The sequence below is a fragment of the Neoarius graeffei genome, chromosome 23 (assembly GCF_027579695.1).
Source record: "Neoarius graeffei isolate fNeoGra1 chromosome 23, fNeoGra1.pri, whole genome shotgun sequence".
Lineage (NCBI taxonomy): Eukaryota > Metazoa > Chordata > Actinopteri > Siluriformes > Ariidae > Neoarius > Neoarius graeffei.
The window spans coordinates 18,695,466-18,712,428 of NC_083591.1; the positions used below are offsets into that span (position 1 = coordinate 18,695,466).

Here is a 16,963-nt window from a genome sequence, read left to right on the forward strand (position 1 = left end):
ATGCTGTGTGATTAATCTATGATTATGTGTAATACTGATAGCTGTAGGGGGTGAAAGTATAGCTAGAAAGATTGAATTCTAGCAATTGACAGCTTGCGATCTCGCGAAATGCAGTGGGCCTTCTGATACAGTAGACCCCTTGATATTCCAGTTTTCATCATTTTCCTTTTATTGTGGTTGATTTTAACTTGATATTCAGTATGTTATAGGCTGGGAGTATTGAGTTTTGTATTGTATTGTTTAGTAAACGTACAATCGTCAGTAATAAGTGATAATTATTAGTTAAAGGCAGCTCTGTGGCATAAATCTATCAATTAATCTTGTGTCATCCATTTGCTAAAATTATGTGCCACATGTGTTATCAAGACAACACTTCATGTGACAAAGAAAGATATGACAAATACATAAATGTATGAAAATCATTTTGTACAATTAATGATTGATACATAGAAACACTTAAAACATGTGTGTGGCAGCGGGGGCGTGGTCAAGCACCGGTCTGTGACAGGAAGGCGGAGCCAGGGAAGGTGAGTGGCAGAATCATTACACCTGACGGTAATTAACCTGTGTTTTGTGTGTTTTCCCAGTCACCGCGCCCTATTTAAGGAGGCAGAGGGAGAGCAGAGAAGAGCTCATCCCGGGACAAGAACACAGTGTGTGTGTGTGTTTCGCTATCAGATTAAAACTGGCGGTTATACTGAAAAGTCTGGCAATAAAAAGCCTATTTGCATCTGAAGCGTTGTCCTGCCGTCCTCTGTGCTCCACTCACACTTCAGAGAGCTCTACAGTGGTGCCAAAACCCGGGACAAGGTGGAGCACCAACCTCGCAGCCCCATGGAATCCTCCTCGTTCGCGGACCTGGTCCACGCCCTCGCCACGGCTCAGCAAAGCCAGCACCAGGCGCTCGTCACGCTCCGAAAGGAGCAAGAGCGGCGCTTCGAAGCCCTGGTGCTGGCCCAGCAGGAAGATCGCGAGGCGTTCCGGCATCTCCTCGCGTCGGCGGGGTCCACCAGCGCCCCGGCCGCGGGCCTGTCTCCCCTCACCGTGACCAAGATGGGCCCGCAGGACGACCCCGAGGCGTTTCTCACATTGTTCGAGCAGGTCGCCGAAGCCTCGGGGTGGCCGATGGAGCAGCGCGCGGCGCGCCTCCTCCCCCTCCTGACGGGAGAGGCGCAGCTGGCCGCGCTATAACTCCCCGCCGGCTGGCCTACGCGGACCTTCGCCGGGCCGTCCTCGCGATCTTCCTGCTGGGCCAGCACCAGGGCTTCGAAGCGCCGCTCTTGCTCCTTTCGGAGCGTGACGAGCGCCTGGTGCTGGCTTTGCTGAGCCGTGGCGAGGGCGTGGACCAGGTCCGCGAACGGGGAGGATTCCATGGGGCTGGCGAGGTTGGTGCTCCACCTTGTCCCGGGTTTTGGCACCACTGTAGAGCTCTCTGAAGTGTGGGTGGAGCACAGAGGACGGCAGGACAACGCTTCAGATGCAAATAGGCTTTTTATTGCCAGACTTTTCAGTATAACCGCCAGTTTTAATCTGATAGCGAAACACACACACACTGTGTTCTTGTCCCGGGATGAGCTCTTCTCTGCTCTCCCTCTGCCTCCTTAAATAGGGCGCGGTGACTGGGAAAACACACAAAACACAGGTTAATTACCGTCAGGTGTAATGATTCTGCCACTCACCTTCCCTGGCTCCGCCCTCCTGTCACAGACCGGCGCTTGACCACGCCCCTGCTGCCACAATGTGTTTTAAAAAATTTTTTTTTTTCTATCAATACCTAGCCATGACCTTGAAATCAGATCCATTGATAACAACAGTCACAAATAGTGTTCAGTGTTCGTTGTTACAGCCAAACACAATACACCGATTAGGCATATTAATACATCATTTCATAGTGTTTTGAGTGTTCAAAACTATCCACAAACTGAATAAATCCACAAAATCCGCAATGTAAACAACTCTGGTAAACGCACGCTATAGAGAAAACATGGGGATAGGCCAGCATCACCCAAGGGAGGTTACTGCTATGACGTCACACATAAGTTGACCTAGTTAACGGCTGGCTGCCTAAATTTGGCTGTGCGCATCAACTTTAAATGCTTGTCCGCTACAAGCATTTAAAGTTGACGCGCATCGTGACACTGAGATCGCAGGAAACCGAGGGGCTTGAATAACCCACCAAACCCGACATTTTGGCTACGTTCACACTGCAGGCTGAAGTGACTCAAATCCGATCTTTTCGCCCATATGTGACCTGTATCCGATCTTTTATTGACAATATGAACGACACAGATCCGATTTTTTCAAATCCGACCCAGGCCGTTTGGATATGTGGTCCTAATTCTGATTCCTATCCGCTCTTTTCATATGCGACTTCAGTCTGAACCGCCAGGTCGCATTCATCCGCCTTGCACGTCATCAACAAGCCACAAACGTCACTATTCTGCGCTGAAGTAGGCGGCGGGTCTCTCAAAAAAAGTTACAACAACATGGCGCATGACCACGGGCGCAGATAGAGGGTGGGACTCGTCCCACCCAGATTTAAATTCACCTCGCTCGGTCCCCCCCACTTATAGGGAGGAAAAAACGTCTATGCTGTCTTTCTTTGCATAAGGCAAACCTCACGGAAAAATCAAAAGACTAATTACCATTCGGTTTATTGAGGTGCACAGCAGTATATACATAGTTGCAACAACTCCCATAAAACAAAACAAAGACTGATATTCGGTTGGTTGAGCTGCGCAGACTGCACAGGTTGCGAGCTCGAGCTTGGTTGCTATGGTTACTAACAACAAGTTTGACAGGCATATCGGGGTTGGGGTTGGTTTGCTGGCAGCTTTGTCCCCCCCAGTTTTTTGTCCCCCCCAGTTCAAAAAACGTATCTGCGCCCCTGCGCATGACATCAATGCGAGGGACGCTTCGGGCTGTGAAGGTTCTGAATCTTCTCAATGGAAGGACGCAGAGGTTAGGGAGCTGATTTCCATTTGGGGGGATGCAGCTATTCAAGCTAGATTGGATGAGTCATACCGCAACTGGGCGGTTTTACTTCCGTAAACACTGGCCATGCTCACTGCATGTGACGTCGTCGTATCCTGCAATGCGCATGCGGAACACTTTTAGGTCGCTTTTCGTTCATACTGAGGATCACATACAAGTCGCATATATTTGTTAATGTGAACGACCTCACAAAAAAATCGGATTTCACAAAAAAATCGGAATTGAGCATTAAGCCTTGCAGTGTGAACGTAGCGTTTGACACATGATATAGCCTGATTGCTGAAATTACCGCACGACGCCTTTAAAAGAAAATACTTAAAACCAAAAATTCAGCACTTGGTTTTTGGTTTCAACAAATAACTTTAATGTTGGTGCAGCACATAATTTGCATTTATGATACCAAAAACCTTCGCTTCACATAAATAATTAATTTAAAACAACTCCTTTATGGTCTGGGATCCATGCTGATTTAAGCAGCTTTAGTGTGAACAGCCTCGCTTTAAAATCCAGTGCTACTTTGTATCTTGGTACATTTGTGTCAGTAACAAAGTAAGTGTGTTTCTACCTCAGCACTAAACAGCAAATTTAATTTTAACCTGTAGAAAGACGACCATCTTCTTACCTCTGTCCTGTAAACTGTGCTTGATTTGAAACATTCCTGTCAACAGTCTCCGTCCCTAAACCCTAAATACATAAAAATGAGTGCTTAATATTTACAGCAAAATCTTTGCTCAATCTTTGAATAATTAGGCTACATACCTTGGGCAAGACACCAGATACACCAGCGAACAGGCAGAGGAAGAACCTTCCAGAAGTGTGCAGGTCATGATGAGGTTATTAGGGGGGAAAAAAAACACCACCACACTGATACAAAAGAACAAGCAAATGTGTAATGTAGTATGTTGTAAAAAAAAAAAATTTTTTAAAAAATTAAAAAGGGGCACATACTTTTTGGCTTTGCTGCTGTTGGGGTAGTCGACTACTATGCCTCCGGTAAAGCCTGCCCTCATGGCCTGGGCTGTGATCAGCTCCAGCTGGAACGAGATACCAAAGTTAACACAGCGTTAATAACGCATCCTTGTTCACTTAGTGTCTCATGACTACGATGATTTCTCTGACTGCATCACATACATTTTGTTCAGTCCTTCTAATGTTACTAATTCATGGGGACAGGGTGAAGTTTTCTCTCAGGAGAAAACTTGTTGAGCATTTTTAGAGTCTCCAGTGTTGGCATTGTGTAACAGTCAGAGGAAAAAAAAAGTTTCGATTCTTCAGGATGGAGGGCTTAAATCTATTAAATATACTGTAACTATAAATGGATAAAATACACCGTGTTGCTCTTTAACCAATTTGAAACGTGCCAGGGCTCAACAGTAACAGTCATCCGACTGTCCGGGACAACTACACATTTGGTCTGGACAAGTCAAATCCAGGTTTGTAGTACTCCAGTCCAAGACTTGGACTTGAGTCCGACCCGTGCCCTAATTTTAAGGACTCGTGACTCAACTCGGACTTGAGCATTAACTGCATCAGTACTCGGAAAATGGAGATGAGGACTCAGATTTTTTTTCTTTAGTTTCTGTAACATGCCGTAATAATTTGGCATATTTATATCTACATTAATTTTGTACTAATTTCATGTAAGAGTGTCACACCTGAGTGCCTTGGTGCATGCATCAGATAGCCTCTCAGGCGCGCTCCGGATAGCGTGTGTGTCAAGCGGATTCTTGCACACGCGCAGTAAATGACTCGCACCTGCACAAGTGCAATCAGCACGCCTATATAAAAACTTTGAAAACATACTTACTTTGCGAAATATTGAGTTGTGTTGCTGACACATTACCGAGCCTTATTTCCTTGTTTGGTTTCCTGATCCCTGATTTCCTGTTTCTCATCTTTGATTCTGCAGAGTCTACGATAGCCTGTTTATGCCTCGCTCAACCTATTGCCTGTTTCACTGTTTTACTATTTTGCCTGCTGTTCTAGATTGTTTACCTGTCTTCACTTGTATTAATAAACACACCTTCTGCACTTACATCTGTCTCCCAACCATCTCTGACCGAATACTTCATGCTCCCTGACAAAGAGAATGCACATTCACTTGTTCATACGTCACATTCAGGAACAAGCTAATGTTAATGGCGTTAAAACAGCCACCGTCAAACGGTGTGGTTGGAGTGTTGGACTTGACTCACACTCGACTCGGACTTGAACACTGGGGACTCGAGACTGGACTCGGAGTTTAGTGACTCAATTACAACACTGGTCAAACCCACATCTGCCTGTCCGACGGGACAAGCTGAATTATTCCCAACTCTCCCAGAAGTCTCCCGCATATTGATAGCGACTCCCTGACGCCCGCAAATTAGATACAATATCCCAGAATCTAGAACGACCAAGCGAGCAAGAGCGCGCGCGCGAGCGAGAGAGAACATCCTGATTGTTCCATCTTGTTAAGTAGACCAATCAGTGTTCTGTGGGGGCGGATTTTACATCTTCCTTCCCAGACCTAGAGTCCATCAGTTCAGTGTATCCAGGAGCATCATGACAGAGTGCCCCAAAAAAATAAAATAAAATAAATAAATAAAAAAACACCACACCTCACCTCAGACTACACGAAAGTGTCCCCTTGCCTAATACGGGTAAAAAATAAATAATGCTTGTGTTGCACGCTGTACTGTTTGTAACAGTGACTTTAGCATTGCCCATGGTGGGGTAAACAATTATAATCGACATGTTGAGGTGAGTTCATGTGTTCACGTGCAGATTATTTACACTTGCTGGTTTGCTGCCCAGGATACACGATAAGGCCAAACTACTTGAAGACTCATTAAAAGTAGCAATCGAATATAAAAAATGAGTTAAATAATAGTAATAAGCAGTTTACATAAATAGTATAAGTCAGTCTACATATTTTGTCACATTTTCTATATATAGGCCGATCTCATTTGGTTTACAGATGAGAGGAAATAGCCCCCAAGCATAACTACGTCATCACTTGTTTATCACAATGCATTATGGGGGCTAGCCAAGGTTGGTAGCTGTGCAATATAGCAAATGTTAGATTAATTTTATGTGAGAGCGATGTGAGATGAGTGATTTTGCCGTGCTCTGTCATGGAGGACAATGAAACTGGTGATTTAGACTTAGACTTCTTTATTGTCCATTAAACTTGCATGAAATGGAAATTTCTCTTTAGTAGTAGCATAAAAGACACACAGAGACAAACACATCACAGTCAGCATAATACTCAATAAATAAATAAATGGGGAAGAAAAAGTGTTCTTAAGGAACAGTTACTCTGTCCATTTCACTCAGTTAAATATTAAAAAGTTAAAAGATATTAAAAGATGTAAAAACACCATATTAATACTAAAAACTTTTAAAATGCACAACCTAACTAACTATAATGTGTCACTATCGCTTAGGTAATTCTTTGTTGAGAATGGTCACAGCTGATGGAATAAATGACCGCTTGTAACCATTCTTCCTAGTCATTAGGACTTTAAGTCTCCGTCCTGATGGCAGCATCTGGAAAGCACAGTGTAGAAGGTGAGTGGGGTCCTGGTAGACTTGAAATGCTTTTTTTGTTAGAGCCTGTGTGTATAGATGTGAAAGTTGCAATTGTTTGTGTCCAATAATTTTTCCAGCCTGGTTGACGATCTGTGCCAGTGTGTTTTTTTGTTTGACAGGGAGGTGCCCATACCATGACACGATGTTAAATGTCAGCACACTCTCTGTCAGTGATTTTTAGACCATGGTCATTGTCCGCTGACTGGTGTTCAGGTTCCTGAGTTTCCTCAGAAGAGCCAGGCGCTGTCTCCCTTTTTTGAATGTATAGTCCACATGTTCTTGAAATTGTAACTGACTGTCTATTATTGTTCCAAGGTATTTGAAATGAGTGACCTGCTCCACTTCCTGACCCTTCATGCTGATTGGCCTGAAGGTGTGCCCAGAATCTTTGTTGCCTCCCTTCTTGCTGCTTCCCAGCCACATCTCCTTGGTCTTGGTGACGTTGAGATCCAGAAAGCTGCTATCAAACCATGCAGCCAGGGTGTTGATGTACTGCAGGTAGGGGGAGCTGTCTGTGTCCCGCAGGCAAGCAATTAGAGCCATGTCATCTGCATACTTGATGAGGGAGAGGTCATCACTGTTGCATTGTATCTCGTTTGTGTATATGGAGAAGAGCAGGGGTGATAATACACATCCTTGAGGAACACCGGTGTTGAGGACTAGAGAGTCAGAGAGGCGGTTGTTAAATACACACACGCTGGGGCCGGTTTCTCAGAAAGTCCCTGATGAGAAGGACTAGGCCACTACTGACTTTCAGGTCACAAAGGCACTGTAAGAGGAGGTGTGGCTGCACAGTATTAAAAGCTGAGGAGAAATCCATGAAGAGAATGCGGGCATGAGTTTTTGGTTTATCCAGGTGACTATGTATGTTGTATAGGAGGGTGAGTGTGGCGTCCTCCACCCCTCTGTTGGTACGATAGGCAAATTGCATAGGGTCCAGTGATCTTGCTACCTGACGGGTCAGATCATTGCGAATTAGACGCTCCATGCATTTGCTGAGGATGAGTGTGAGAGCAATGGGTCTGAAGTCATTATTTGTTTTAGCATGGGGAGTTTTAAGTACAGGGATGATAGTCGCTGTCTTCCAAGCTTGAGGATAGAAGTTGCAGTCCAGGAACAGCTGGAATACTTTGGTGATAATTGGACCTAGTTGGGCCGCACATTCCTTTAACACCCTCCCCTTGAGTCCATCTGGGCCTGGGGCTTTGTGAGGGTTAAGCCTCTAGAGTATGGAAGTTACTGTGTGTTCTTGAATAATCATTGGGTCAGAGGTCAGACCAGTGCAGACAGCGTCACACTCTTTTTGAAAATCATGTATATCGAATCTAGAATAGAATCTGTTTAGATTGTTTGCTAGCTGGACAGGGTCCTCGTCACACTGGCAGATGTGTTTTTTCTCCCTACCCATCATTTTATTCAACCCTCTCCATGCATCTCTAGCATTACCAGTCCTCAGTTTTCCTTCAACCTTATCCTTGTAATCCAATTGGGCCTTTTTTATTAGCCGTCTGACTTCCTTGGTCAGTTCTTTTGTTTTTTCTAGGTTACCCTCCATGAAGGCTATTTTCTTCAGATTTAAATGGTGTTTCAGTTCTTTACTGACCCATGGTTTATTATTGGAATAGATTTTGATTTATTTTGTTCCAACTACTGAGTCCACACAAAAATTAATATAGCTGGTTATAGTGTCAATTAAAAGTTCATTATTGTTCTCACAGTCATTAAAAAACAGTTCCCATTCTGTTGCCTCAAAACAACCCCTCAGTGTGTCTACCGAGCTCTCTGTCCAGGCCTGACAATGAATTACAATGGGTTTGATCCTCTTTAGTGACTGACGGTACTTTGGAAGAAGGTGAATGACGTTGTGATCTGACAGCCCCCCAGAGGTGGAGAACATGTCGAGGGTTTACACCACGGTGGTGTAAGTGGTTCCTCATGGTCGCCTCACAGCAAGAAGGTTCTGGGTTCGAGCCCAGCGGCCAGCGGGGGCCTTTCTGTGTGGAGTTTGCATGTTCTCTCCATGTCTGCGTGGGTTTCCTCCGGGTGCTCCGGTTTCCCCCACAGTTCAAAGACATGCAGTTAGGTTAATATGGGACGGTCTTGGGCTGAGGTGCCCTTGAGCGAGGCACCTAACTCCCAACTGCTCCCCAGGCACTGTTAGCATGGCTGCCCACTGCTCTGGGTATGTGTGTGTTCACTGCTTCAGATGGGTTAAATGCAGAGAGGAATTTCACAAGGTGCATGATGAACAAAGTTGTGCTTTCTTTCTTTCTTTCTTTCTTTCTTTTCCTTTCTTACAGCAGGGAAATCGGAATCCAAATAAAGCTTGGTGAGAAGGTAAGAGTCTAGACCGAGTCTACCACACTGTACAACAACATCCAATCTCAGAATTATAAATGGAGCGATTAGTTAAATAAAACTTATCAGGAAACATAAAAAAAAAAAATCTTTGGAAATCCGCTGATCTGCCGAGTCATGTTCAGTGTAAATGTATTTACTTCAGTAAATGCCACTAGTGAGGTACACTGAACATTATACATACCCGAAAGAGAACCCTTCATGGTTTGGGAAGTTTTATTGGTCCAACAGGCTCGTTCGGCTGCTGAGTGCTTCAGTACATTGAGCGGCAAAGGCCAAAGAATGCTTTTGTTTTACAGGCTTTGGAATATCACTAGTTTCATATGATGAACAGTGTTGAGTGTTATAATCTTCAATAACCAAAAGGCCATTCCGCAGGCCATGGAAATATTGCTGGGTCACAGTTTAAGTACGTCTTTTTCCCACCAGAGAAACGTAAACAAACACTTGTCCATTTCGATTCAGTTCGAAGGTTTTCGTTGCGGATTAAACTTATCCATTTCTTTCTTCTCAACTTGCAGCTGATAAAAGCTCAAATTAGGTGTTCTCTTTGTTGTGGAGAGACAGTAAGACACACAGCAATTCACTTTAGGCATGGTTAAAACCAGTTAGACAGAACAATGCAGCAGGGCCAGTTCTAGGCAGGCACTTATGAGGGGGCAGTCAGAAATGTGAAGTGGGCATCATGCGTACACATCAGGCTCCAGCACTTTTTTTTTTCCTGTCCTTATAGTAACAGTGTTTTCTTCATGGATTAGGTTGTTAGCTGTGTCCAACCCCAACCTGGAGAAGTGGATTGCACTTTGTCAGGCCTCTAACTTCAGACCTGTCCAACTTGGGTGTCCCGCCTGAAGACTAAGCTCCTGCTGGTATAGCTCTTAAGGTCACCGAGGCATGCAAACCCCCTGACCACAGTAAGGTGGCAATCCCTCAGGGGGGGAAACTGAAAAATAAAAAAATCCTTCATCCAGATTTTAACAACCAACAACATAACATTTATCTTAACTGGATGGCCTAATTCTCAAATAAATTTGAACCTAGAATAAAGTCACTATAGTCAGTATTTACAAAACTGAAAGGTAGTCTATTAAATAATAAAATCACTTCTCATACTAATTTATAAAAAAACACAACAGATATAGAGCAAAACATTTTACAACCATTTTCTCTCTTTTTTCGGCTTGTTTTTTTTGTTAGCAACTTAACAGCTCAAAAATATCCTTTCTCTCCACTCCTCTCTCTTTTCTCTCCACAACAACAGTCTCCTATTTCCCTTTGCAAAAATTCTCACAAATTCATCCATGTCCAAGTTATTTGTTATGAACTTCTCATAGGCCAAGATCACCAAATTCCTCTTTCTCTTGTGTAACATGGTGCAATGATAGGGGGTTAAGACCGGTGACAATGTGGAGAAGGAACTCTCACATGCTGCTGAAGGCACACCAATTACCAGGGCTGTTGCATACTGTGGCAGTGGGGGCGTGGTCAAGCATCGGTCTGTGACTGGAGGGCGGAGTCAGGGAAGGTAAGTGGCAGAATCACTACACCTGATGTGAATTAACCTGTGTTTGTGTGTCCTCCCAGCAACCACGCCCTATATAAGGAGAGCAAGGGCAGAGGAAGGGCTCTCTCCCGAACCAGATGTCTTATGTATGTGTGTATGCGTGTGGCTGGGAAAGTGTACGTGTGTGTCACTGAAAAGTGCAAGAATAAAGGAGTTTTTGGAACTTGGTTCTGGCCTGCCGCCCTTCTGTGCTCCACCCACCCGCTCTGAAGTCTACAGTGGTGCCGAAACCCGGGATCCGAGCACAGAAGAGAACAGCCCCATGGAGTCCTCCCCCTTCGCAGACCTGATCCACACCCTCACCATGGCCCAACAGAGCCAGCACCAGGCGCTGCTTGCCCTCCAAAAGGAGCAAGAACAACGGTTCGAGGCCCTGGTGCTGGCGCAACAGGAGGATCGTCAGGCGTTCCGGCACCTCCTCGCGTCGGCGGGGTCCACCATCTCCACCGCTGCGGACCCCCTCCACCTCACCCCAACGAAGATGGGCCCGCACGATGACCCCAAGGCCTTCCTCACGCTATTTGAACAAGCAGCAGAAGCCTCGGGGTGGCCGGTGGAACAGCATGCGGCGTGCCTCCTCCCCCTGCTAACGGGCGAGGCACAGCTGGCCGCGCTACAGCTCCCTGCCGACAGCCGGCTGGTCTACGCGGACCTGCGCCGGGCTGTCCTCCAGCGTGTGGGGCGCACCCCCGAACAACATCGTCAGCGCTTCCACGCTCTGCACCTAGAGGAGGGCGGCCGCCCATTCACGTTTGGCCAGCAACTCCGGGACGCCTGCAGGCGGTCGATGAGGACTGACAACCGCGACGCTGAGGGAGTCGTCGACCTGGTGGCGCTGGAGCAGTTGATCGCGCAACTTCCCAAAGGAACGGCGGAGTGGGTCCAGTGCCATCGCCCGGCATTGCTGGATCAGGCCATCGAGTTGGCGGAGGATCATTTGGCGGCTGTTCCCGCAGCAGGATCGCAGATCTCCTCTCGCCTCTCTCTCCCTCCCCTTCTGTGTCTCGTCCTCGCCCCGTTCCCCCACCACGGAGGCGGGGGCCAGCTCCCTCACAGCCGGTCCGCCGCACCCGCGGTGTCCTCCTGTTTCCCACTTCCGTGTCTGTCTCTCCCCCCCTCAGGTGAGTGAGCCCCAGAGTACCGGTGCAGAGAGAAAGCTCAGGCCGGTTTGCTGGCGCTGCGGGGGGCCTGGCCTCTTCCAACAGCAGTGCTCGGTGATGGAAGGGGGCGCGGTGGTTTGGATCCCCGGTGGTTCAGATCCCCGACGCGCCAGGAGCCGCCCTCGATGGGGCCGGAGCGTATCGCATACCGGTGAGTATCCAAGCGGATACATATCAGGCTTTGGTGGACTCTGGCTGTAATCAGACCTCAATCCACCAAAGCCTGGTGCAAGATGAGGCATTGGGGGGAGCACAATTGGTGAAGGTGTTGTGTGTGCAAGGGGATGTTCATAGCTACCCTTTAGTGTCAGTCCACATTTTTTTTCAGAGGGGAAAAATTTAGTGTAAAAGGCGGCGGTTAATCCTCACCTCACCCACGCCGAGACCGGAAGCTTTCTTTTTCTCTCCTCCTGTGTAAAGACCACAAGTGGAGGCCATCCACATCGGATCTGCTTTAATATCAACAGATCTTCATTTAAGGTACGTGAATATTTTCATCATGGCACACCTTCTGCCTGGTCAGTGTGCTGAGTGCAGGATGTTTAGTCATTCTTCCTCCGTCGCTAGCGATAGCTTTATTAGCTTTATTTGTGATAAATGCAGATTAGTTAGCTCTCTGACGGAGAAGATTACAGTGCTAGAAGCGCGTGTCCAGGCTTTAGAGCAGGTTAGTGAGTGTGAGAACAGTGTAGTTTCTGTAGGGGAAAGTCTGGATGCCCTAGGTGGAGTTAGTAATCCCCCAACTCCGGCATTAGAGCCCTTACAGCGGGGCGAATGGGTGACGGCTCGGCGGCATAAGTGTAGAGCCAAAGCTACCGCTGAGGCTCGCCCAAGGGAGCACCACTCCTCTCCGCGTCACGTGCCGAACAGGTTTGCTCTCCTTAGTGATGCACCCGCTGAGAAACCTGAAAGAGCTCTGGATATATGGGACTCTATCATACGGCAGGTGAAATTAGCTCAGCCTTTAGGGGCACCAGCAGCTTTAGTCAGGTGTATACCGGGAGCCAGGGTGCCGGACATAGCAGGTAATCTTAGGGTCCTAGGCAAGCACAGGTTCTCAAAGATAGTTATCCATGCAGGAGCTAATGATATACGCCTTCGTCAGTCTGAGGTTACTAAGAGTAACTTTGTAGAGGTGTTTAAATTAGCGAAGGCGATGTCCGATGCTGTAGTATGCTCTGGCCCCATCCCAATGCGGCATGGCGATGTAGCTTACAGCAGGTTATGGTCGCTGAACTGCTGGCTGTCCAGGTGGTGCTCTGAAAACAGTGTGGGCTTTATAGATAATTGGGCTAATTTTGAGGGCACTGCTGGCCTGTTAGGGCGGGACGGTATCCATCCCACTCGGGAAGGTGCTGCTCTCATTTCCTGCAGCATAGGTCATAGTCTCAGAACAGGCCTAGTTAATTTCTGACAATCCAGAGCCAAGGCCAGGGAGCAGACGAACAGGCTAAACCGACTGTCTGCTAGCTGCACAGAGTCGTCACTCAGGGTCCACTACATCAAGACTGTGTCTGTTCCCCGAGCTCAACAAAAAGGTAGAAATTTTCAGAGAGTTTGTTCCAGTAACCTAATCAATATAAAATTAGATCATACTGACTGTACAGCTGCTGCCAGCACCTTTGATCTAAAGGTGGGGCTATTAAATATTAGATCTCTTACATCTAAAGCGCTAATGGTTAATGAACTCATTACTGATCAGGAGTTTAATGTACTTTGTTTAACTGAAACATGGATTAAGCCAAATGAATATATAGCATTAAATGAAGCGAGTCCTCCTGGATACAGTTATGTACACCAGCCTCGTCTAACTGGCAGAGGAGGAGGCGTTGCGGTTATTCATAACAATTATCTAGGTGTAACACAAAAACCTGGTTATAAATTTAATACATTTGAAGTTCTTCATACTCATATAAATGTATGTAGCCTCGAAAAATAAGTCTACCCAGTTAATTCCATTGCTTATTATTTACAGGCCCCCGGGGCCATATGAGTTTCTTTCTGAATTTGCAGATTTTATCTCAGATCTGGTTATTTCCTTAGACAAAGCTTTAGTTGGAGATTTTAATATTCACTTCAATAACCCAGAAGACCCTTTAAAAACAGTGTTTGTGTCCATCTTAGATTCAGTCGGGATTAAGCAGAATGTCATAGGACCGACCCATAATGGCGGTCACACCCTTAACCTAATACGAACATTCAGGTTAAACGTAGACAATAGTCAAACTTCCACAGTCTGAAGTTATCTGAGATCATTATCTCATCTCATTCAAACTATGAGTAACAATAAATGCACCTCACCACGTTACTGTATTAAACGTACTTTCACATCAACTACTGCACAGAGCTTTATAAATGATCTCCCAGAGTTGTCAACTTTGATTGGGTCACTGTCAGCCCCTGCAGAACTTGATCAGGCAACTGAATGCTTAGAGTCAACATTCCGCAGTACTTTAGATAATGTAGCTCCTCTAAAAAGGAAAATGGTCAGAGACAAAAAATTAGCACCCTGGTATAATGATGACACTCGCACATTAAAACAGACCACTCGAAAATTGGAACGTAAATGGCGTCAAACAAAATTGGTAGTGTTCAAATTAGCTTGGAAGGAGAGCTTCCTGAAGTATAGAAAAGCTCTTAGTGCTGCGAGATCAACATATTTCTCCTCCCTAATAGAAGATAACAAAAATAATCCTAGATTCCTATTTAATACTGTAGCAAAATTAACCAGGAATAAGTCCACTATCGACACATGCACACCTGCAGTATGTAGTAGCAACGACTTCATGAATTTTTTTTAAAGACAAAATTGAGAATATCCGACAAAAAATTCAAACTACTAATTTAAGGTCAGACAATGAAAGTGACCTTGTAGTTAACTATATAACTATCAGATCATCAGTTAGAATGTTTTACTCCCCTAAAAGAAACTGAATTACTTTCATTAATCTCTACATCAAAAGCCTCAACTTGCATACTAGATCCCTTACCGACACATCTATTCAAACAGATAATGCCTGGAGTAATTGAACCGCTTCTAAAAATAATAAATTCTTCTCTTATGATTGGCTATGTACCCAAATCCTTTAAACTAGCAGTTATCAAACCCCTGATTAAAAAACCTGACCTTGATCCCTGTCAGCTGTCCAATTATCGGCCAATATCAAACCTCCCCTTTATCTCCAAGATCCTTGAAAAAGCTGTGGCACAGCAGTTATGCTCATATTTACATAGGAATAACATCCATGAAATGTATCAGTCAGGATTTAGACCTCATCATAGCACAGAGACAGCACTGGTTAAAGTAGTAAATGACCTACTGTTGGCGTCTGATCAGGGCTGTGTCTCGCTGCTTGTGTTGCTTGACCTTAGTGCAGCATTTGATACCATTGATCATTCCATTCTTCTGGATAGACTAGAAAATGTTGTGGGAGTTAAGGGAATGGCCCTCTCCTGGCTCAGGTCTTATCTAACTGATCGTTATCAGTATGTTGATATAAAAGGTGATATTTCTAGACGTACCGAGGTAAAGTTTGGTGTTCCACAAGGTTCTGTCTTGGGTCCACTGCTTTTTTCTCTATATACGTTACCTCTGGGTGATATTATTCGTAAACATTGTATTAGTTTCCACTGTTATGCTGATGATACACAGTTGTATGTCTCTGCAAAACCTGATGAGAGACACCAGCTTAATAGAATTGAGGAATGTGTTAAGGACATTAGACACTGGATGCTTACTAATTTCCTTCTGCTTAACTCTGACAAGACTGAAGTACTTGTACTAGGACCACATACAGCTAGAAGTAAGTTTTCTGATTACACAGTAACTCTGGATGGCCTTTCTGTTTCTTCACGTGCAGCAGTAAAAGACCTCGGAGTGATTATTGACCCCAGTCTTTCATTCGAAACTCACATTGATAACGTCACCCTTTCATCTCAGAAATATTGCAAAGATAAAAAATTTAATGTCATTGCGTGACGCAGAAAAACTAGTCCATGCTTTCGTTACCTCCAGGTTGGATCATTGTAATGCCTTACTGTCTGGATGTTCCAATAAGTGCATAAATAAGCTCCAGTTAGTTCAAAATGCAGCAGCAAGAGTCCTTACTAGAACTAGAAAATATGACCACATCACCCCTGTCTTATCCACACTGCACTGGCTCCCAATCAAATTTCGTATTGACTATAAAATACTACTATTGACCTTTAAAGCACTAAATGGTCTCGCACCACAGTACCTGAGTGAACTTCTGCTCCTCTATGACCCACCGCACTTTACTTAGATCAAAAAGGTGCAGGCTATCTGCTGGTACCTCGTATGTACCCTGATGAAGGCTACATCAGGGGGCAGAGCCTTTTCTTACAAAGCCCCACTGTTATGGAACAGCCTTCCAAGTAATGTTCGGGAATCAGACACAGTCTCAGCATTTAAGTCTAGGCTGAAAACATATCTGTTTAGTCAAGCCTTTTGTTAATGGTGTTTATGAGGTAAAGGAGTAGATCTGGAGGGTCCTCAGACAGAGTGTTTTGGTAAACTGGGATGTATGGATGCTGTCAGTCCCCACTCGCTTGCTCACTCGAGTTTGTTGACGGTGTAGTGGCTGGCTGCTTTATGTCCCGGGGCTCCCTCATGCCTGTGTTACCTTCTGGCTCTCTCCTTTTAGTTATGCTGTCATAGTTAGTTGCCGGAGTCCCTGCTTGTACTCGGTGCAATATGTATACTGTTCCTACTTATTCAGGTGACATTGGGCATACCTAACCACCTGTGTTTTCTTTCTCTCCCCCCCACCCCAAATCTGTCCCTCTGAGTTACATGGAGTCAACAGGAAATCTTTTGGTGGAGAGGGTGGAGACCTCGACTGGCTATCGTAGCCTGCAGGGAATCGGCCGTCAGACTTTCTGTCGCATGTCCCAGACCCGGTGAAATGTAACTGAATTGTCTTGGCCAGGCCTAAGGGTCCCATCTGCATCTCATCATTGCTGAGGAGTGTGCTCCCATCACCCACTCAAGCATCCAGCCAGAACAGGTCATGATATATTTTTTACCATATTAACATGCCATTGTTGTGTGTTATGCCTCTCGTCTCTGCGAGCCTACCACACAGATTTAATACTTGTCATTTTTAGGGCATACCTAACATGTGTTTTCTTTCTCTCCCCCCCCCCCCCCCCAATCTGTCCCTCGGAGTTACATGTTGGTCCTGGGATTGAGATGCTGGCCTCTTCTGCCCCTCGGACCTGCTTGGTCCATCCTGGTGCCCTGTGTCTGGTCGGAGTTTTATCGCACCACTCCTGTGAAGGACGGCCCCATGAG

At 45.6% G+C, this 16,963-nt stretch overlaps 1 protein-coding gene across 1 annotated transcript in view; it reads right to left on the minus strand.

Annotated features, from left to right (window-relative positions):
- Window positions 1-16,963, minus strand: part of bud23 (BUD23 rRNA methyltransferase and ribosome maturation factor) — a 68,347-nt gene that overhangs the window by 22,283 nt on the left and 29,101 nt on the right. The window contains exons 8-10 of the mRNA XM_060905882.1: window positions 3,943-4,028; window positions 3,754-3,799; window positions 3,617-3,678 (exon numbers count right to left, since the gene is read on the minus strand). Coding sequence (XP_060761865.1) covers window positions 3,617-3,678; window positions 3,754-3,799; window positions 3,943-4,028 — 194 coding nt within the window. The remainder of the gene's footprint in view (window positions 1-3,616; window positions 3,679-3,753; window positions 3,800-3,942; window positions 4,029-16,963) is intronic.